We start from the raw sequence: 22,361 nt of genomic DNA on the forward strand, positions 1-22,361 counted from the left end.
TTGAGTGGCTGCCTTGGCCAGCACAGCTGAGCACCATGGGATGGGCAGCTGTCACTGCAACCCCGTTCTCCTGTCTCCTTGCTCTGTGGGAGCCTCCCCTTGGCCTCCAGCTTGTGCACACACATTATTATTATTCATTATTAAGTGCATACGCAAATATGAATGTGGAGAGGAGGGTTACTCAACTTTGGAAGCCCCAGGGACCAGAGTGATATTCACAGCACATGCCAAGGGCCGCAACTTAAGTGTGGTTGCATCTACATGCAAATAGATGCAAATATATAATTTCATATGGCTGGGCATAAATACAAAGATTAAGGCAAGATTACATAAGGCACAGGCCCCATGTAAATCAGTTCTGATATTAATACAATGCAATAGTTACCCAATTTCTACCCACATGACAGCACTTTTAATGAGCAATGACATGACAGTCCAGGACTTCAACTACTAAAGAGCATATCAACAAAAGACCATTATATTGACTCACTGTTGAGGCGCGTGTTCCCAGTGGAGGCCATGTTCAAAGGATCCCAGCTCTGGGCCGCGTGTTGAGCCCCATGTAAACCCAAATCGTACTGCAGGCTGCAAACAAACAAGCCATGGACTCTGTGTAGCCCACGGGCTGTGTGTTGAGTCTGGTGTAGAATGTATCAGCCCAGTCAGACCTGCTAACTACCACCTGTTTAATTCTGGTACCGTTGAGACCAAAGTTTAGAGCAAGAGAATATACTTTAACAAATATTAGCACCTATTTTATTGTTTTTTTCAAATATACATGTGCAGCAGGTTTTCTAATTCTTCTTAACCATCTTGTCTCCCTTCCTTTGATATGCCTTATTTGCCAGGGGCTACCATTGCAATGACATGTATTATGTGTGTACAGATGCGATGTAAAACGACATGTGACCTCTCAAAGTTACCATACTGAATATACACATTTTTAGTGCCGGTATGCCAATAGCTTTTGAATGAGTTTGTCAGTCCATGGTATAAAAAAGTTGGGAACCAGTGGTTTAGAAAATCGATCTTATGAAGCTAAAGTCTACCTAAACTCCTAGGCTAGGTCTAGACTGGCATGATTTTCTGCAAATGCTTTTAATGGAAAAGTTTTTTTTAAAAAGCATTTGCAGAAAAGAGCGTCTTGATTGTCAGGCACGCTTTTCCACAAAAGCACTTTTTGCAGAAAAGCGTCTGTGCCAATCTAGATGCGCTTTTGCGCAAAACAAAATTGAGCTGTCTACATTGGCCCTTTTGTGCAAAAACTTTTGCCCGAATGGGAGCAGCATAGTATTTCCACAAGAAGCACTGATTTTGTACATTACAAAGTCAGTGCTCTTGTGGAAATTCAAGCGGCCAGTGTAGACAGCTGGCAAGTTTTTGCGGAAAAACTTGCCAGTCTAGACACAGCCCTAGGGTATGTTTACACTACATGGAGCCATGTAGATTACCTTTGTAGACATAGAAAAATGAAGCCACGATTTAAATAATCACTGCTTTATTTAAATTAAAATGGCTGTTGCGCTGTGCCGATGAGTGGTTTGCCGGCTCAGCGCGATAGACTGGACGCTCCACGGTCAACATCAAAGCCCTTTGTCAACCTCCCCGGTAAACCTCATCCCATGAGGCATAACGGGGAGGTCAACAAAGGGCTTTGATGTCGACCGCGGAGCGTCCAGACTATTGCACTGTGCCGACAAACAGCTGATCGGCACAGTGCAGCAGCCATTTTAATTTAAATGAAGTGGCGATTATTTAAATCGCCTCTTCCTTTTCCTATGTCTACAAAGGTAATCTACATGGCTCTGTCGACAGAGCCATGTAGTGTAGACATACTCCTAGTGTACACCAGGCCTAAAAATCTGTTCATTTCTATTTTACTATGTGCTAAAATTTGTCCTTTCAGATTTGATGCCTGTTTCCAAAAGCAACCAGTTTCAAAATAGCATTTCTCAGAGACTTTTTCACCTCCTTGTTTCTTAGGCAATAGATGACGGGGTTAATCATGGGAGTCAGAACTGTGTAGCAGAGCGAGAACATTTTGTGTAGGACCTTGGGAGTGTTGTTTGTGGGAACCACATAGACAGCGATCAGGGTCCCGTATAAAACTGTCACCACAATGAGGTGGGAGGAGCAGGTGGAAAAGGCCTTTTGCCTCCCGGTGCTGGAAGGGATTCTCAGGATGGTGGTGATGATACAAATGTAGGATGCCAGGGTCAGTAGCAAGGGTACAAGTGCCCCTATGGTAGAGTCACTATATGTCACTAGTTCCAGAGTCCGGGTGTTGCTGCAGGACAGTTTTATCATGGGTGAGAAATCACAAAAGAAATGGTCGATTTCTTTAGAATCACAGAATGTTAATTGGAACACAAAGCTGTTGGCTATGATGCCAAGTAGAAAGCCGCTTATCCAAGACACCACCACTAACTGGCCACAAATCCTGCCATTCATCAGAGCAGAGTAATGGAGGGGACGGCATATTGCTAAATACCGATCATAAGACATGGCCGTCAGCAGCCAAAATTCCGTAGCTGCCATGATAGAGAACCAATACAATTGCACCAGGCAGCCCTTAACAGAGATGTTTCTGTCCCCAGTCAGGAGACTGGTCAGAAGCCTGGGCAGGATGGAGGAGCTGTAACAGAGATCCAGGAAGGACAAGTTCCCCAGGAAGAAGTACATGGGGGTGTGAAGGTGTCGACTGGACACAACTAATGCAAGAATGAGGTTGTTTCCACCCATTGTCACAAGATAGATGACCAGAAACAGCAGGAAGAGGAGAGGCTGCAGTTCCGGGACCTCTCCAAATCCCAGAAGGATAAATTCCACAATGGGTGTTTGGTTTCTTCTTTCTGCTCTCTCCATAGCACGTATCTAGAGATAGAACATTGTTAAAAACTGGTGGAAAGTGGTTCATGCTGTCAGTTACACTGATGGAAACCTGGAATCGATAACCTTCTATGGCTGCATCTGCTTCAGATGAGCTTGTGTGCCCACAATGCCATTTCCACTCAAGCTCATTTGAAGAAACGAGCTTTGCCCACAAAAGCTCATGGTACACATGCATATTTGGAAGTCTTTATGGTGCTATAGGGCCACTCGTTCTTGTTACAAGCTAACATGGTATTCCTCTGAGACCGAGAATAAAATACACACACAAGATGTGAAATAGATAAATTCATTGAAAAATACTTCCATGAATGGCTATTATCTGGGATGGGCAAGAATGGCATCCCTAGCATCTATTTGTCAGGGATGAGAATGGATTAAAGGGGATGGAGAATTGAAGATTCTGTGTTTGGTTCATTCCTTCTGGGGCACTTGGCATTGGCCACAGTTGGAAGATGGTACACTGGGCTAGACGGATCTTGTAAGGCAGCTTTTATGATTTTACCTTCAAAATCTGAGAGTAATTCAATACCCTTTCATGGGCATATTTTGCTAAAACCTAACGCTCTTAATTTCATTATACCGGGCCTCTCTGGTCCGGCAACTTTGGTGGTTCGGCAGGACAATGGATGTCTCTATACTACAGAGCCCTGGTCGGGAGCTGGTGGGTAGGAGCCAGATGGCAGGGGGCAGGTGGCTGGGAGCCCTGCTAGGAGGTAGTGGAAGAAGGACCAGGGCTGGTGGGGCTGGCAGCAGCCTAGCTCGAGTCAATGTCTGAGGTGGGGATGGTGGCCTGGGTGGCTGGAGGTAGGGGGACCAGTACCATGATCAAAATGAGTCCCACTCCTTACCCCTCCCAGAAAATACAAAAGGCTCTCTCCTTGGCCCCCTGCCCCTAGCCTCCCCAGGATGAAACCAACAGAGGGATGTAGATTAAGGGCCACCAAATTCGGAATGCAGCCTCCTCTTCTCCTAACGTAAAGCACGGTCAGGATGGGGTTGCGCCTGCAAAATGAGAGGTGCCCGCAATGAGACTGGTTCCCCAGAATTTGCAAAGGGAGGGGCAGAGAGAAGAGATGTGATACTGAGCGTGGCCACTGGGGGCAGCGAGCCGGCAGGGGAGAGCTGGACTGCAGGGTGACCAGAGAGGGCATGTGCACCAGCAAGAGAACGTCCGTCTGAGGCCAGGACTCTATTATGGAGCAGGTAAGTGGCCCTTAGGCGAAGTCCCAGCCCACCTTACCCCCCACACCACACCCTCCTGTGGAGCTCCCTAGCCCTCCCAACCCCCCCCCCCCCCTCTGATCATTCCAGCCCTCATCCCCTTTTCCTCCCCCATCCCATGCCCACAGTGCCAGGCTCCTAGCACTCTCTCAGCCCCTCTGCCCCTTCTGCCACTCCCCCTGCATGGGAACTTCCTGCCCTCAGGGGCCTTCAACAGAGGCTGGGGCCAGAAATCCGTCCTCCTTGTCTGCCACATCCTGTTTCCCAGCAGCATGCTACTTACCCATCTCGTGGAAGCCTGTGGGTGTGAGGGTGGGAGGGAAAGAGGGATTGCAAGAGGCCGTAACTACTGGCTTCCTCTCCTCCTTCATCCAGAGTGCTGTGTAAACCACACAGTGATCAGGAGCTGATGCTCACTGAATGTGGCCAGAAATCTGTTACACCGCTTTGTGTTGTAAGGACAGCAGACCACTGACTGCACTTGGCATGGGAAGGACAGATAAACCAGGAGAACCTCCCAAGAACCTTGTAAAAAGACTCAGAGATGGTGATGGGGGTGATCACAGAAGACCCGTTAGGGCTGCTTCCCAATGTGCTGACAAAGTCACTGCCACTCGCCTCCTCGCTTTCAGGGGTTTCTCACCACCCGGTCCTACTGGGCCTGGTCTCCTGGTCTCCCCCAGGCAAGGCACCGAGCTGAGCTCACATACACTTACCCCAAAGCAACAGAGACACTGAAACACTTCGGCTACATCTAGACTGGCATGAATTTCTGAATTCCGTTAAAAGCATTTTCGGAAAAGCATGTCTAGATTGGCAGGATGCTTTTCCGCCAAAGCACTTTTTGTGGAAAAGGGTCCGTGGCCAATCTAGACGTGGTTTTCTACAAAAAAAACCCCGATTGCCATTTTTGCGATCGGGGCTTTTTTGTGGAAAACAGTAGTATGCTGTCTACACTGGCCCTTTTGGGCAAAAGTCTTTCGGAAAAAGACTTTTGCCTGAATGGGAGCAGCATAGTTTTTCCGGAAAAGCACTGATGATTTTACATGAGATCGTCAGTGCTTTTTCGGAAATTCAAGTGGCCAGTATAGACAGCTGGCAAGTTTTTCCGGAAAATCATCCGGAAAAACTTGCCAGTCTAGACACAGCCTTCAGGTCTGAGGAAAATGCAGTTTCAGACCCAGTATCCAGGCAACCACACCTGAACTGGGATCTGAACTGCAAATAAACCACTCAGACAAGCCCCCTTCAGCCCCATCACAATGCAAGATGGATGCACACGCGGGTTGCTCCCCCAAGTAACAATTATTTACAGGCAATAGTAAAAATAAATAATTTTATTAAGTACAAACAGGAGGATTCAAGTGTTTGCAAGTGACGACAGAGCGAAGTGAAAGACAAATTTATAATAAACTGAAAGTGCACAGCCAGTGGACACATTAAAGCTCATTGCAACGTTTCCCTACAGCTATTGCAGTTTCGGCTAAAACCCCAAGCCAGGGAACATCCTTTTCTCCCTTTTGGTCTCTGGTTATTTCCTTGGTTTTGTCCAGCCAGCCAAAGACAAAGGGACAGCTCGTTTCCTATTGTTTCATTGATTTCACTGTGGGTAGGAACTTCTTGTTCTCTCTCCCGTGGAAAATTCCCTGCTCAGACTCTACCAGTTGGGGTGTTCCCATGTTGTCCCAAGGCCAACCCCTGCTTACACTTAGAGGACAAAGGAGGTTATTTACAGGTGACCACTAGGAAATGGAGGTACCCCAGCATTGGAAACACCTTTGATGGCGTTCAATTGTGTATTTAAAACCCTAAACCGTTCCCTACCCTATATTTCTAACTTTCCATACAAGAGTGATACAGGCACCAAACTACGACATACAGACACAGCAGACTTCAGCATTAAAATGACATGAAGTATTTTGTCCAAAGCATATTCAAGTTAGACATATTTGTATCCATAAAACAATGTCATACAGCATCACCAAGAGTTCCTATCTCAGAGCATGACGGGATGTGCAGGAAGGATTCCTGTTCCATCTCCAGACAAGTTAACAAGCCATTCCAGGCTTCCCATACTGTGCAGGCAGAGAACACACAACACATCACGCTCAAATGCCTTAACCCTCTTGTAGCAAGAAAAAAATTATGAGTTCCCCAGAAGTGTCCTCCCAGGGTTCAGCGCCCAGCTGTGAGATGTCATGTGAAGAGGGGATTGTCTCCAAAGTCACGAAAAGTTCTTGGCTCTCGCTGCTCACCAGCTGGCATTTTCCTCATTCTCCTCTTCCCCTCTCCCACTATGTGCTTCTCCAATGAGGTCCAAGATCTGCTGGACTCTCCATGATGGTGCTATTTTGCATCTCTGGGAACTGGCGCCCAAGGAAGTTGAATTAATGAAGGTCATGCCCATGTGTTCTGCTCAGGAGTGTTGTCTGCACTGAGGTCTACTTGCAATGCTGGCCACATGGGAATTGAAATTCAAACTGACCTGGGGATTTTCCTGTTCACCTGGAAACCAGTAGAGTTGCATGTTCTGGACTTTCTCAGTGTCGGGTATACACAACCCTGACTTTGACCATTCAAGTTCAAATTTTCTCCATGAATAGCACGAGTACCAAAGTCGGCTTGAGTGACCTGTAATGTCGATGGAACAAGCTTGCTTGTGTGGACTCATGGTTAAGAAAATCAAGGTTATGTAGCTACATTCAATCTAAACTCCTCTGTAGACCAAGCCTAAGAAACCAGATGAGTTCATTTCTATTTACTATATGCTAAAAATTGGCCTTTCATATTCTTTGCCTATTTCTGAAAGTAACAAACGTGAGAATAGCTTTTCTCAGAGACTTTTTGACCTCTTTGTTTCTCAGGCAGTAGACAACAGGATTGATCATGGGAGTCAGGACTGTGTAGAAGACAGAGGATATTTTGTATAGGATCTTGGGAGTGTTGTTTGTTGGAAACACATAGACAATAATCAGGGTCCCATACAAAACTGTCACCACAGTGAGGTGAGAGGAGCAGGTGGAAAAGGCCTTTTGCCTCCCGGTGCTGGATGGGATTCTCAGGATGGTGGTGATGATACAAACGTAGGATGTCAGGGTCAGTAGACAAGGCACAAATGTCCCTATGGTAGCAAAAGTAAAGGCCACCAGTTCCAGAGTCCGGGTATCGCTACAGGACAGTTTTATCATGGGTGAAAAATCACAATAGAAATGGTCAATTTCTTTGGAATCACAGAATGTTATTTGGAACACAAAACTATGTGCTGTGATGCTGAACAGAAAACCACTTATCCAGGACCCTGCCACGAGCTGGACACACACCCGGCCGTTCATCAGGGCAGCGTAGCGGAGGGGATGGCATATGGCTACATACCGATCGTAGGACATGGCTGCAAGCAGCCAAAGTTCTGTAGCTGCCATAATAGCGAACAAATATAATTGCACAAGGCAGCTCTCAATAGAGATGGTTCTGTCCCCAGTCAGGAGACTGGACAGCAACCTGGGCAGAATGGAGGAGCTGTAACAGAGATCCAAGAAAGACAAGTTCCACAGGAAGAAATACATGGGGGTGTGAAGGTGCTGATCAGCCACAACTAGCACAACGATGAGGATGTTCCCACCCATTGTCACAATGTAAATCACTAGAAACAGCAGGAAGAGGAGGGGCTGCAGTTCAGGGCCGTTCCCAAACCCTAAGAGGATAAATTCCATGATAGGTGTTTCGTTTCTTCCTTCTGCTTTCTCCATAATACCTGTCCAGAAATAGAACATTATTAAATATTGATGGAGTGCAAATTGTTCTGAAAGTTACTCTGGCAGAAACCTGAAGGAGGTCACCTCTTACTGGTGCATCTCTCCACTGGAAGAATCAAGTTGTCTATACACAGAGGAAGATTCATATCACTAAGGGTGTGTCTAGACTACAGGATTTTGTCGTCAAAAGTGGTCTTTTCTCAACAAAACTATACCTGCGTCCACACTGCCTTTGAGTTATGTCGACATGATGTTGACAAAACTCAGCAGTTTTGTTGACGTATGTAAACCTCATTCTATGAGGAATAACGCCTTTTGTTGACAGAGTTCTGTCGATAGAAGGCATTATTGCATCTACACTGTCCTTTGTGTCCACACTGTTTTGTCGACAAAGCGGCTTGCTTGTCGACAGAACTGGATGTCGTCTAGATGCTCTTTGTCGACAGAAGCTTTGTCAACAGTATCTGTTGACAAAACTTCTGTCGACAAAACCCTGGAGTCTAGACGTACCCAAAGTGGCAGAATTTTCAGTAGATGGTGAATCAATAGCATGGATTCCTATTGAATTACTAGAAATGTCCCATCTAACTACCACAAGCTCTTTTGAACTTAAAACAAAGACTTCTAAGCTAGAACTCTGGGCCATCTTTATCACATTAGGGCCATCATAAGATAACTAGAAGAAAAAACAAAGAAAAAAATATTAAAAATGTGGGCTATTTAGATGTCATCCTTGCGTACGTCCAGTCTGCAGTCGGGAGGTGAAATTCCTAGCTTGGGTAGATGAACAAGCATTTGCTTTGACCAAGAAAGATAAAATTCGCAGTGGGAACATGACGACACACACAGTGACTTGGCACAGCCACCCGTGTTTGTATCTAGGGTCTCACATGGGGTTGTTCTCAGTGAGAGATTATTTCCCCAAATTGTATGATGCATATAATACAGATGTGTTTAAAGAAATAATAGCAGATCCTTGCTCTTAAAGCAAAGATACCTGGCCAATGAATCCGATACCTCTTAGTTGCTTTGCCCCTACAGTCATCTTGATAAATCCTTCCGTCTGATCTCTTCAGCCTCTAACTTATGATGTGCCCATGGAATAAGCTGTGAGCTGTCTACACTGGCCCCTTGAATTTCCGGAAAAGCCCTGACGATTTACTGTAAGAAATCAGCTGCTTTTCCGGAAAAACTATGCTGCTCCCCCTCGGGCAAAAGTCCTTTTTCAGGAAAACTGTTCCAGAAAAGGGCCAGTATAGACAGCACAGTAGTATTTTCCGCAAAAAAGCCCCGATCGCGAAAATGACGATCGGGGCTTTTTTCCGGAAAAGCGCGTCTATATCAGCTTTTCTGGAAAAGCATCCTGCCAATGTAGACGCTCTTTTTCCGGAAATACTTATAACGGAAAACTGTTCCGTTTTAAGCATTTCAGGAAAAGGGTGCCAGTGTAGACGTAGCCTCTGTGTGTCAGGGATGAGACTAGGTAACGGGTGGATCTGTTGGTAATTCCCTGTTGTGTTCATTCCCTCTAGGGCACCTGGCATTGGCCACTGTAGGAAGACAGGACATTGGACTAGATGGACCTTGAAAGGCCGTTTTTATGTTCTTCCCCTCAAAATCTGTGTGTCATTCAATTTTCTTATCTAAGCATATTTTGCTCAAACCCACCTCTCTCCATTGAATTTTCTCTTGGATTGAAGAAGCCCTCCTATTCTTTTGATTATGGGGGATGCCTGAGCAAGCACTTATCTTTTTCAACCAGATAGTATCATTTTCACGGTGCTGTTTTAGCCTTCCCAGTTACGATCTCTTGTCAGTTACAACCTCACCAGATCCCTTCCTTCACATGTTTGGAGCTAAGAGGAGAATCTTTGCACTATGTTTTCCATTCGTTTCAACTTTTAATACAGGCGCTCCCACCAACTTATGACAATTGGTTTCTGGGGAACTGTCGCAAGTCGGGGGTGTCATAACTCAAGCCCTCATTTACAATAGGCATCATGCACCATCGTAAATGTGTGCCGAGGACATAAGTTGGGGGGTTTCAGCCCTTTCTGCACTTAAAAAACCAGTTGTAAGTGCCGGGGGGGGGGGGGGAGGTGCAACTTGGGGGTTTCCTGTTGCTACTAGGAGAAAGTGAAGTAAATGGGGCGGGGGGGTTAACTTACATAATCCTGCTTCCAGCCTTGCATTAATTTCAATTGGTTAAATAACCAGACAAAACACATGGTAGTGAGGCTTACAAAGTTTGACAAAAAGGGTTCTGGGGTCAGCAGATCCTTATCTAGACTGCTGGGCTGCTGTGGCCAGCTGCAGCCCTGCTCCCAGTCCCATTGACACGGGCAGGGACACGCTCAGCTGTGGTGACATGGTAGCTCTCTGACTGGCCACTGCATGGACCAGCAATCGAGAAGTGACAGTCCAGATCCCCACCAGCTCCCCAGCCTAAGGCCCCACCCATGTATCGCCCTATCCTGGTGCAAACACCAGCAAGTAGGAATTTGTTTCCCCATCTGACTCTTCCTGAACATGGAGAAAAAACATGCTCGTCTCTGGTATCCTGGCTGAGAGATTTCCCCGGGGAGTTCACTTAGTGTCACACCGGTTAAAGTTAAAGTACACATTTATGAACTACCGAGGCAAGAGATAGCAAACCGGTCAAAGCAGCTTGCCTAGCAAATAAACAAAAGCACAGACTAGCCTTAACACACTAGATAGATTAGGAGAGAATAAGTAATATCTCACCCTCACTGATAATACCAGAATCTCAAGGCACAAGCGGCATTTACTTTAGAATATGTGTTTTCTAGGGTTCATTACGAAGGCTAGAAATCCTGTTAGCTCGGATCCAGCACTGCCCGCAGGTCTGTCTTTGTTCCTTGGGTCTTTCCAGGAGCCCTCTTCTGCGGTGAACGAAGAGAATCTATGAGCTCGCTCCCTGCTATATAGAGATTCAAACGGGGTGGGAACCCTTTGTTTCAAATGTTGGCTCCCAGATGATTTATGGACAAATAAAGACATTACACGAGGGAGTCCAGAGTCATGTGGCTTGGACACTCTCTCCCCTCTCCCCACTTTTATAGTCATAGTAACCATTACTTACAGGCTCTCTGGAGAGGTCTCAGAAAAGCTCATCAGATGAGAGAAAGGTTCTCCTAAGGCTGATGTTTTCTCTAATGGCTAATTACCCCAATTCTAGAAACAAACCCAATTCTAGAGGGTCATGTTTTCTATAACTTTTTTTCGCTCTTCTCTTTACTTTTTCTAGTTTGTCCACATATTTCCTAAACACTGGACACAATACTTCAGCTGAGGTCAATTCAACATGTAATACAGCAGAAGAATTACATCTTGTGTCTTGCTTATGTAACTTCCTCTTTCCTCCCTGGGTTACTTGGGAGCAGGTCACACTCACAGATGTGCCTGGATGCCTGATGGTTTTAGCATAAAAGGAGATCCTGAGTACCCCAGTGGTGATGTCGTTTAGTTGGGGAAACCCTATTCACCCCCTTGCTGCTGTCCCTTGCTCATAAAGAACATATAATGGTGAAGCCTCCACCAGTTTGGCCCTGTAACACACTTACTGGTGTGACTTGGGAACCTCCAGGGATAAACTTATTCCAACAGTAAACTAGATCTAACTTCAGAACAACATTTACAAATCATAACTAATATACTTCTAATAGATTGCATTAGAATATACAACCTTTACTTAACTTAAAGAAACAGGATATAACAAATTAACAGTGAATAACATCAATTGACAAAGTACACAGAAGTAAAAGGAACTTATCTAACTCCCATTTGCACTGCCAATATTTATTCCACCCTAGAATTTGCACACCCCTAGACTCAGAGTCCCAGACTTTTGCTTGAATGGGCGCGCTGGAAGAACTGCAGCTGTAATGGAGATTCTCTGTAGGGAGGGTGTATGTGGGTGTCAGGGGGCGAACCACCCCCTCCCCTTTAGCCCCGTATGGTTGTGGGGTAGGGGAGCCCGCGTTCAGTTCACGGAGGGGCTCTCTGCTACCCCTGACCCTTTTTCTCTTGGCCTATAGGATGTAGAAGGGTTCTCTTATATCGGGGTCGAGCCCCGCTATGACCAGGACCCTCCTACTTAACCCCTGTGGCCAGTAAAGGTCCCAGTCTCCGGTGCTCTCTCCAGTCCAGCTCTTACCAGTCCGTTGACACCGCCTCGGTCGGAGCGTCCCTCCCGTGGTCCTACGTCGCCTGGTTGCTCTTCCGTGGCCTGGGGTCTGGTCAATCCCAGCTCAGCTCTCCACCGCAGCCCTAAGGTTGCCCCCTCTTGCTCGGGGGGATAGGGAGGTGCTATCCAGGTCCTCCGCTTGCCAGCCCCCGGCGCGATCCACCGGCCCCTCCTGGGACCTCCGCCCCCCCTCAGCATCCTCCGCCGCTGTTTCCCACTCGCGGGTGTTCCTCCCCCCAGGTGTGCTGGTGCATGCGTGCCTGGACACAGCGCAGGTGACGGGGCTGGCCCGTCACAGTGGGTGCAAGCTATGCAGCACCTCTGGTTCACTGGGTTGGCCTCTCTGTCTCTCTTTGAACCCAGAATTAGTCTGTGTCTCTGAGGTCTGTCCCAGGCAGCATTTCCCCAAAGATGCCCAGTTACTCACAGTCTCCGGGTATGTCTACACTACAGCGCTAATTCGAACTAACTTAGTTCGAATTAGTTAATTTGAACTAAGCTAATTCGAACTAATGGATCCAGACTAAAAAACTAGTTCGAATTACCATTTTGCTAATTCGAACTAGCATGTCCACATTAAGTGGACCCTGAACCGGGGTTAAATATGGCCGGAAGCAGTGCCGGCAGGGCATCAGATGAGGACTTAGAGCGTGGAGCTGCTGCCTCAGGCTAGCCGAGGGCTGTGCTTAAAGGGACCCGACCCCCACCCCGGACAGACAGTTCTCAGGGGTGCCCCGCTTGCAAAGCAGTCCTGACTTGGAGTGCCCTGAGTACCCACACTGGGCACATCACAGCACTCGGGCATCAGACTGGCTGCACTTGCCGCAGGCTGCCATCTGGGAAGAGGGGGCAATTGGGGGGCTGCAAAAGAGCTTCCACTCCCAGAAGCCCACAGAGCCAGCCCAGTCCTCCCCATCAGGGGCTCGTACCCCATTCCTCCTTCACCTCCTTCCACTTACCCCTCTCTAGCCCCCCTTCCTGATGTACAAAATAAAGAAAACGTGTGTTCAAAAATAGAATCTCTCTTTATTGAACAAAACTCAGGGAGACTGGGAAAAGGAGGTGGGAGAGGGGAAGAGAGAGAGTGGGAGAGGAGAGGGCAACTACAATGACCAGAGGTTTGGAACAGGTCCCATATGAAGAGAGGCTAAAGAGACTGGGACTTTTCAGTTTTGAAAAGAGGAGACAGAGGGGGGACAGGATAGAGGTCTATAAAAGCATGAGTGGGGTGGAGAGGATGCATCAAGAAAAGTTCTTCATTAGTTCCCATAATAGAAGGACTAGAGGACACCAAAGGAAAGGAATGGGTAGCAGGCTTCAAACTAGTAACAGAAAGTTGTTCTTCACAAAGCAAAGAGTCAACCTGTGGAACTCCTTGCTGCAGGAGGCTGTGAAGGCTAGAACTAGAACAGAGTTTAAAGATAAGTGAGAGCAAGTCATGGAGGTTGGGTTCATGAAGTGGTATTAGCCAGGGGGTAGGAGTGGTGTCCCTGCCCAAAGTTTGTGGAAGGCTGGAGAGGGATGGCACGAGACAAATGGCTTGGTCACTGTCTTCGGTCCATCCCCTCCAGGGTCCCTAGGGTTGGCCGCTGTCGGCAGACAGGCTACTGGGCTAGATGGACCTTTGGTCTGACCCAGGACGGCCATTGTAAGCTCAGGGTCGGGGGTCTCAGTGGACCCCCTTGATTTTCATGCACACCTGCTCCTGGGTGGCCAGGCTGGCAGCTCTCCTGCCCTAGACGGCCACTTTCCTGTGCCTAGTGTGGAGGTCATGGACGAGGTCCACGATGTCCACACTAGACCAGGTGCATGCCCGCCTCTTGCGTTCCCGGGCAAGCTCCCGGGAGCCGCCAGCCTGGTCCCGGGAAGAGGGGGTGGGCTGGGGGCCATCGGGTGGCTGGCTCGAGGCGTGACAGGTGCAGGGTCTGCTGGCTGGGTGCTGGCAGGCTTGCACCTGGCATGGGCACCGTAGCCAGCCCGTGCCACTTTAAGAGGTCCGGGGCCGGGAGCGGGGCAATAGAGTTTCCCTGGTGTTGGCCAGAGTGGCCACCAGGGAAACCTGTGGAGGGCTAGCCTCCCACTAGTTCGAATTAAGGGGCTGCACAGCCCTTAATTCGAACTAGTAAATTCGAACTAGGCTTAATCCTCGTAAAATGAGGTTTACCTAGTTCAAACTAAGCGCTCCGCTAGTTCGAATTAAGTTTGAATTAGCGGAGCGCTAGTGTAGCACCTATCAAAATTAATTCGAACTAATGTCCGTTAGTTCGAATTAACTTTGTAGTGTAGACAAACCCTCCTTCTGTGTGCTGGATGCAGAGTAGCTTCTAGTCACAAGTACAGCCAAAGGGCCTCCCTTCTAGGGCAATTGGAAGCAGCCTGATATATCCCAGTTCCAAAGGCTTGCTGTCCCAGTCTGTAACTGCAACATAACAGCTCCTGAACTGGATCAAACACCTCCACAGCAGCCTGGCTCCCTTTGTGCTCCAAAAACATAGGGAAGAGTTCACAGACTGCTCAGTCTTCCTCCACACAAGTGGAGAGACTCCAGATCTCCAAAACAGAAGTCACTTCCTTCCTGTTTTCCCCCAGGGCTCATGGTAATTGTAGTCTGTGTGGCTAGATTGCAGCATATAGGGTCTTCCCAGAAAATAAGCAGAGGCACCTTTAGTAAGGGGACTAAACTTATATCACTTCTGCTAAAATATCCCAGGATGATGCATATTTGTTTTGCAACAGTGTTCCACTGTTGACTCATATTTGCCTTGTGATCCATTATGACCCCTAGACCTCGTTCTGCACAAATCTTTTCTAGGTGGTCACAGAGGCTATGTCTAGACAGCAGAGCTATTTTGGGATACCGGAAGTTTCAGGAAATAGCTATTCTGTGTCTTTTAATGTGCTAGTTATTTCAAAAAAGATTTCAAAACAAGGGGTGCACTATTCCGTGATGTCCCTGAAACTCTTATTCTATGGGGGTTAAGGAACTTGTCGGAATTGCACTTTATTTTAAAATTTGGCACCGTGTAGACAAATTGCTTATTTCGAGTTGAGGATGCAAGTGCAGATGAACCTTAACAGATTGTTCCTTTCCTAAGTGGAGATATTTACATTTGTGTTTATTGAATTTCACCCTACTTACCTCAGACCATTTCTCCAGTTTGTCCAGATCATTCTGAATTACAATTCTCTCCTTTAAAGTACTTTCAACTCCTTCCGGTTTGGTATCATCCGCAAACTCATAAGCGTACTTTGCGTTGTCTAAATCATTGATGATGATATTAAATTCTGCCAGACTCAGAACAGATTCCTGCAGAACCCCACTTGTTATGTTTTGTAGTATAACTGTGAACCATTAATTACTATCTGGAATGCTTATCCAACCAGTTATGTACCAACCTTACAGTTTGTGTATTTCCTTAGTTTATTAATGAGAAAATCATGCAAGTCTGTATCAAACAGTTTACTAAAGGCTAGAAATACCACATCTACAACTTTCCCCTTATCTACAAGGCTTTTTATCCTGTTAAAGGAAGCAATAAACTTGGTTTGATGTGATGTGTTCTTTATTTACCCCATTATCTTCTAAATGTTTGCAAATTGATCCCTGTGTGATTTGCTCCATTATCTTTCCTTGTACAGAAGCTTCAGTGGGTAGCCTACTTAGTCTGTACAGGATAAACTTAAAAAACAACAAATAGTCTGGTAGCACTTTAAAGACTAACAAACCATGTAGATGGTATCATGAGCGTTTGCGGGCACAGTCTACTTCTTCAGATGGTCCTCTGAAGAAGTGGTCTGTGCCCATGAACATTCATGATACCAGCTACATGTTTTGTTAGTCTTTTACAAAACCTAAAAACAACAATTAGAAATGAAGGGAAGAAACCTGAAAGAGTTGGTCTGTGCCATGGTTTCCAGCCCCCACCCCTACTGGTGGGGCCCCCTGGGGGAAGGGGCTGAGGTTGAGGTTGGAGAAAAAGTTGGGGGCGGAGAGGTCAGGGAGCGTAGGGGGCTCAGACAGTGCTAGGAGCAGGAGGACCTAGGATGGGCAAAATGGAGCAGAGGGCTGGCGGGGGGGGGATCTCAGACAGGGTTGAGAGGGCTGGAATCTGGAGGCCTGGGGTGGGAGGTCCAGGGCACAGGAGCCCCCTTTAAGAGCCACTTACCTGCTCCATTGCAAAGCCCCATCCTCAGCTGGCCAGACTCAGTCGGTGCAGTTGCCCCCTCTGGTTACCCTGCAGTCCAGCTCTCCCCTGCCCGCTTGCTTCCCGCGGTGGCCACACTCAGTAACACATCTCCTCTCTCCACCCCTCCCTCTACAAATTGTAGGGAAATAGTCCTATTGCTGGCACCTCCCATTTTCCAGGCAGAACCACAACCTGCCCTTGCTTTAGGTTAGGGTAAGAGGTAAGTGTATACCAAATTTGGTGGCACAAGCTCTTATCATTTTGGAGATGCTCCCGAATAAACAGACTCACAAGAGACACAGAGACAGATGCATATTATATATGTAGGTACATATATACACATGCACATGCATTCACATACATTTATATATAGGTATTTATATATACACAGAGGGTATGTCTACACTACCCTCCTATTTCGAAGTAGGAGGGTAATGTAGGCATACCGCACTTGCAAATGAAGCCCGGGATTTGAATTTCCCGGGCTTCATTTGCATAAGCCGGGCGCCGCCATTTTTAAATCCCGGCTGGTTCGAACCCCGTGCCGCGCGGCTACACGTGGCACGAACTAGGTAGTTCGAACTAGGCTTCCTAGAGAGAGAGAGAAAGAGAGAGAGAGAGAACAATAACATAATGTACAAATGACAGCTGCAGTTAATGAATTCTTTGTCCTAGCTTTCACCAAGAAGACTGGCTGTGAATGGATGCCTAACATTGAGAATACCAGTTTAAATGGGGTATGCTAAGACACTAAAATAGGGAATGAACAAGTGAAAAGTTACTTAGACAAAGTTTCTTGAAGGGCCAGAAGAAATGCCTTCCATACGATTCAAGGAGCTAATTGAAGAGATATCTGAGCCCCCAGCGACTATCTTTAAAAAGTCCTGGAATATGAGAGAGATTTCAGATTATTTCAAAAGGACAAATCTAGTGCCCATCTATAGAGAAAGGAGATAATTACAACCCAAGGAACTACAGACCGTCACCTTAACTGCTGTACAAGATAAACTTAAAAAACAACAAATAGTCAACACCATATGTGCCACTCGGGGAAATGAAATTCAAACTTTCCCAGGCTTTTTCCTGTTCAGTTGGAAAGCAGTGGAGCAAGGCAATAGATTGTGGGATGCTTCCCAAGGGCCAAAAGCATCGACTTTCTCAACGCTCAGTCTACATTGCCGTGAATTTGACATGTAAGGTAACATTTTGCGATACTCTTGGGCTATGTCTAGACTGCAAGCCTCTTTCGAAAGAGGCTCTTTCGAAAGATACTTTCGAAAGAGCCTCTTTCGAAAGAGAGCATCTAGACTGCACGTTGAACTTTCGAAAAAGCGGCTTGCTTTTTCGAAAGAAAGCATCCAGTGAGTCTGGATGCTCTCTTTCGAAGAAGCCCTATTTACATTGAAGAACGCCTTCTTTCAAAAGAGGAACTTTCGAAAGAAGGCGTTCTTCCTCGTGAAATGAGGTTTACCGCCGTCGAAAGAAAAGCCGCGTTCTTTCGATTTAATTTCAAAAGAACGCGGCTGCAGTCTAGACGCAGGTGAGGTTTTTTCGAAAAAACCCCTGAGTCTGGACACAGCCTTGGTGAACAACAGGAGTACTGAAATTGACTTCAGTGGCCTTTAACAGGAACAGTCTTGGCAGTGTGGGCTCGAAGTTCAGAAAATCAACCTTACACAGCCACATTCAACCTAAACTCCAAATGTAGACCAGCCCTTAGAAACTGGAGCAGTTCATTTCTATTTTACTAACTGCTAAAATTTGTCCTTTCAGACTCTGTGCCTGTTTCTGAAAGCAACCAGATTCAGAACAATTTTTCTCAAAGACTCTTTGACCTCCTTGTTTCTCAGGCAGTAGATGACGGGGTTGATCATGGGATTCAGGACTGTGTAGAAGACCGAGAATATTTTGTGTAGCATTTTGGGAGTGTTGGTTGTTGGAACCACATAGACAGCAATTAGAGTTCCATAGAAAACTGACACCACAATGAGGTGGGAGGAGCAGGTGGAAAAGGTCTTTTGCCTCCCGGTGCTGGAAGGGATCCTCAGGATGGTGGTGATGATACAAATGTAGGACGTCAGAGTCAGTAGCAAGGGCACAAGAGCCCCTGTGGTAGCAACAATAAATGTCACCAGTTGCAGAGTCCGGGTGTCACTGCAGGACAGTTTTATGATGGGCGATAAATCACAAAAGAAATGGTCGATTTCTTTGGAATCACAGAACGATAATGAGAACACAAAGCTATTTCCTATGGTGCTGAGCAGGATGCCGCTTATCCAGGACCCTGCCACGAGCTGGGCACACACCCTGCCGTTCATCAGAACAGCATAACGGAGGGGATGGCATATTGCTAGATATCGATCATATGACATGGCCGTGAGCAGCAAAAGTTCTGTAGTTGCCATGATAGAGAACCAATAAAATTGCCCCAGGCAGCCCTTAACAGAGATGGTTCTGTCCCCAGTCAGGAGACTGGCCAGCAGCCGGGGCAGGAAGGTGAAGGTATAACTGATGTCCAGGACAGACAAGTTCCCTAGGAAGAAGTACATGGGGGTGTGAAGGTGCTGATCAGCCACAACTAACACCACAATGAGGATGTTCCCACCCGTTGTCACAATGTAGATGGCCAGAAACAGCAGGAAGAGGAGAGGCTGCAGTTCAGAGACCTCCCCAAATCCCAGGAGGATGAATTCCATGATGTGCGTTTGGTTTCCTCCTCCTTCTTTCTCCATACAACGTATCTAGAAATAGAAAATTAATCAATATTGGTGAAGTGCAGTTTTGTGCTGTCAGTTTCACCGAAAGAAACCTGGAGGAGGTAAATTCCCACTGCTGTGTCTCTCCACTGGAAGAATGAAGTTGTCAATGAACAGCGGAAGACTCATATCAGTAGGTGGAAGAATCTTCCGTAGGAATAAGAGATTCTCTGGAAAAGGGCTTTATTCCGGAGGATCGGGCCAGTCTAAATGCTTTTTTTCCGGCTTTTCTCCAAGCCGGGAAAAAAGCGGTAGACATATTTATTTAAATCCGCGGGGGATATTTAAATCCCCCACGGATTTCCCTATTCCCACTTTCAAATTTAGCATGCCCCTTCCGAAAAAGGGGCCAGTGTAGATGTAGCCTGTGTGTCAGAAGCATGAAGCCGTATTGAATTACAAGAAATGTCCTATTAACTCCTGCAAGCTCTTTTGAACTTGAAACAAAGACTTATTAGGTAGAAATCTGACTCATCTTTATCACATCTACATCATCACCGTACACCTTGAAGAAATAACAAAATATCTGTTGGAAATGAGATATATGTTAAGTCATTCACAACTTGGGTATATGTACGTTCACTCACTTTGAACTAGCTAGCAGGAAAAAATTAGCCATGAGAACATGTGATACAGACAGTGGGTTGTGATAGCTACCTGTGTACGTATCCATGATTTCACATAGGATTATTGTCAGAAAGAGATTGTTTATTTCTCTAGACTGGCAAGATTTTGCGCAAATATTTTTACCGGAAAAGTTTTTTCCGTTAAAAGTATTTGCACAAGAGAGCGTCTACACTGGCATGAATGCTTTAGCGCAGAAGACATCTTTTGTGCAAAAGCATCTGTGCCAGTGTAGATGCTCTCTTGTTCAAGAAATTAACTTGGCTGTCTACACTTGCCCTCTTGCGCAAGAATACTTGCGCAAGAGGGCTTATCCATGAGCAGGAGCGTCAGAGTATTTGCACAAGAACCACTGATTTTGTACAGTATAAAGTCAGTGTTCTTGCGCAAATACTCGTGGCCAGTGTAGACAGGCGGCAAGATTTTGCGTAAAAGTGGCCACCTTTGCACAAAATCATGCTAGTCTAGAATCATAGAATCATAGGACTGGAAGGGACCTTGAGAGGTCATCGAGTCCAGCCCCCCGCCCTCAAGGCAGGACCAAGCTCCGTCTACACCATCCCTGACAGATGTCTATCTAACCTGTTCTTAAATATCTCCAGAGAGGGAGATTCCACCACCTCCCTTGGCAATTTATTCCAATATTTGACCACCCTGACAGTTAGGAATGTTTTCCTAATGTCCAATCTAAACCTTCCTTGCTGCACTTTAAGCCCATTACTCCTTATCCTGTCCTCAGAAACCAAGAGGAACAAATTTTCTCCTTCCTCCTTGTGACACCCTTTTAGATATTTGAAAACCGCTATCATGTCCCCCCTTAATCTTCTTTTATCCAAACTAAACAAGCCCAGTTCATGAAGCCTGGCTTCATAGGTCATGTTCTCTAGACCTTTAATTATTCTTGTCCCTTTAATCATTCTAGACGCAGCCCGAATGTTTTGAAGCAGATAATACAGGTCCTTTTAAAGAAGTAGAAGCATTTAAAACAAAAGTGTCAGAGCTCATAAATCTGAAATCTCCTGCTTGATCTCCCCCTGCAATCTTCTCCATATATCCAACTTTCTGGTCTCCTCAGCCTCTGACTTATGATGTGCCCACAGAAGCTGTGTCTACATGCCAACAGAGGCATGTAAAATAGGCTACCTGACATAGTCAATAAAGTGGGAATTTAAATATCCCCGGCTTCATTAAAATAAAAATGGCCACCGTGCTGTGCCGGATCAGCTGATGGTTGGCACAGCGCATGAGTCAAAGTGCGGATCAGTCGACAAGGGAAGCCTTTGTGGACCGCTCCTGTCAACCTCGTTTCATGAGGCATAAGGGAGTAGTTGAGAAAGACTTCCCTTGTCAACTGTTACCCCTCCCACCACGTACAAAGGGATGTCTCCCTACCCCAACGTCCCCCCCGAGAAAGGAACAAGAGCATGGTGTGGAAGGGGTGCTACCAAAGAAGGGATACCACCGATTTAATTACGTTTGCTAAAAGAAGGAAGGGCGAAGAGAGAGCTCTGGCAGAATGCAAAGGATGCTGCACCCCAGCTGACAATAGCCTTCAAGTCTCAGGCTACGTCTACACTCCAAAAAAGAAGTCGGAAAAAGATATGCAAATTGCGAACTGCAATTTGCATATCTTTTTCAGCTTTTCTTTCGAGCCATCTCTTCTTCCCCCTAAAACAAAGTTTACAGGGACGGGAAGAGAACTTGCACGCTCTCCATCTTTTTTTCCCATGGATACTGGATGTATCCCAGAAAACAGCTGGTCTGTGTCTAGACTGGCCAGTTTTTCCGGAAAATCAGCCACTTTTCCAGAAAAACTTGCCATCTGTCTACACTGGCCGCTTGAATTTCCGCAAAAGCACTGACTTCCTACTGTAAGAAATCAGTGCTTCTTGCGGAAATACTACGCTGCTCCCGTTCAGGCAAAAGTAGAGATTTCTTTTCCGCAAAAAAGCCCCGATCGCGAAAATGGTGATCGGGGCTTTTTTGTGGGAAAGCGCGTCTAGATTGGCCACGGACACATTTCCGCAAAAATTGCTTTTTTGGGAAAGCGCCCTGACAATCTAGACGCTCTTCCGAAAATGCTTTTAACTGAAAACTTTTCCGTTAAAAGCATTTCCGGAAAATCATGCCAGTCTAGACGTAGCCCTGCAGTCTAGACGTAGCCACACAATAAACAGAGCTTTGACTTGCCCTGGCAGAATCCCTGCTGACTATTCCTGATGACTTTCCTCTCTTCCATGTGATTCAAAATGGATTCCTTGTGGAACCTCTCCATGATTTTTCCAGATACTGAGGTGAGGCTGGCTGATCTCTAGTGCCCTGGATTCTTCTTTCCTTTTTTAAAGTTGGGCACTACATTTGCCTTTTTCCAATCGTCTGGGACCTCCCCTGATTGGTAGGAGTTGTCAAAGATGATAGCTAATGGCTCTGCAGTGACATCTGCCAACTCCCTCAGAATCCTCAGAGGCATTAAATCCTGCCCCATGTGTGTCTGGCTTTTCTACATTTGGTAAACTGTCTTTTAACTAGTTATCAACCCATGAAAGGACTTTGCCTCTTATCCCATGACAACTTACTTTACTTAAGAGCCTTTGGTGAGGGACCTTGTCAAAGGCTTTCTGGAAATCTAAGTACACTATATCCACTGGATCCCCTTGTGCACGTGTTTGTTGACCTCCTCAAAGAACTCTAGCAGATTAGTAAGGCATGATTACCCTTGACA

At 46.4% G+C, this 22,361-nt stretch overlaps 3 protein-coding genes across 3 annotated transcripts; all 3 read right to left on the minus strand.

Annotated features, from left to right (window-relative positions):
* Window positions 1-1,902: 1,902 nt before the first annotated feature.
* LOC142821292 (olfactory receptor 6C75-like) lies at window positions 1,903-2,865 on the minus strand. The gene has a single exon (XM_075912140.1). It carries the CDS (start codon window positions 2,863-2,865, stop codon window positions 1,903-1,905), a length of 963 nt encoding a protein of 320 aa, XP_075768255.1.
* Window positions 2,866-6,896: 4,031 nt separating this feature from the next.
* On the minus strand, window positions 6,897-7,859 carry LOC142821293 (olfactory receptor 5AP2-like). Its single transcript, XM_075912141.1, has one exon. The coding sequence runs from the start codon at window positions 7,857-7,859 to the stop codon at window positions 6,897-6,899; it is 963 nt and encodes a 320-aa protein (XP_075768256.1).
* Window positions 7,860-18,028: 10,169 nt separating this feature from the next.
* LOC142821169 (olfactory receptor 5B21-like) lies at window positions 18,029-18,991 on the minus strand. Its single transcript, XM_075911975.1, has one exon. The coding sequence runs from the start codon at window positions 18,989-18,991 to the stop codon at window positions 18,029-18,031; it is 963 nt and encodes a 320-aa protein (XP_075768090.1).
* Window positions 18,992-22,361: the final 3,370 nt, after the last annotated feature.

Source organism: Pelodiscus sinensis, chromosome 30 (genome assembly GCF_049634645.1).
Source record: "Pelodiscus sinensis isolate JC-2024 chromosome 30, ASM4963464v1, whole genome shotgun sequence".
Taxonomy (NCBI): Eukaryota; Metazoa; Chordata; order Testudines; family Trionychidae; genus Pelodiscus; species Pelodiscus sinensis.

What these genes read in the sequence shown, in the direction of transcription:
- LOC142821292 (XM_075912140.1), bottom strand. Translation starts at nt 2,865, where the DNA reads ATGGAGAGAGCAGAAAGAAGAAACCAAACACCCATTGTGGAATTTATC.
- LOC142821293 (XM_075912141.1), bottom strand. Translation starts at nt 7,859, where the DNA reads ATGGAGAAAGCAGAAGGAAGAAACGAAACACCTATCATGGAATTTATC.
- LOC142821169 (XM_075911975.1), bottom strand. Translation starts at nt 18,991, where the DNA reads ATGGAGAAAGAAGGAGGAGGAAACCAAACGCACATCATGGAATTCATC.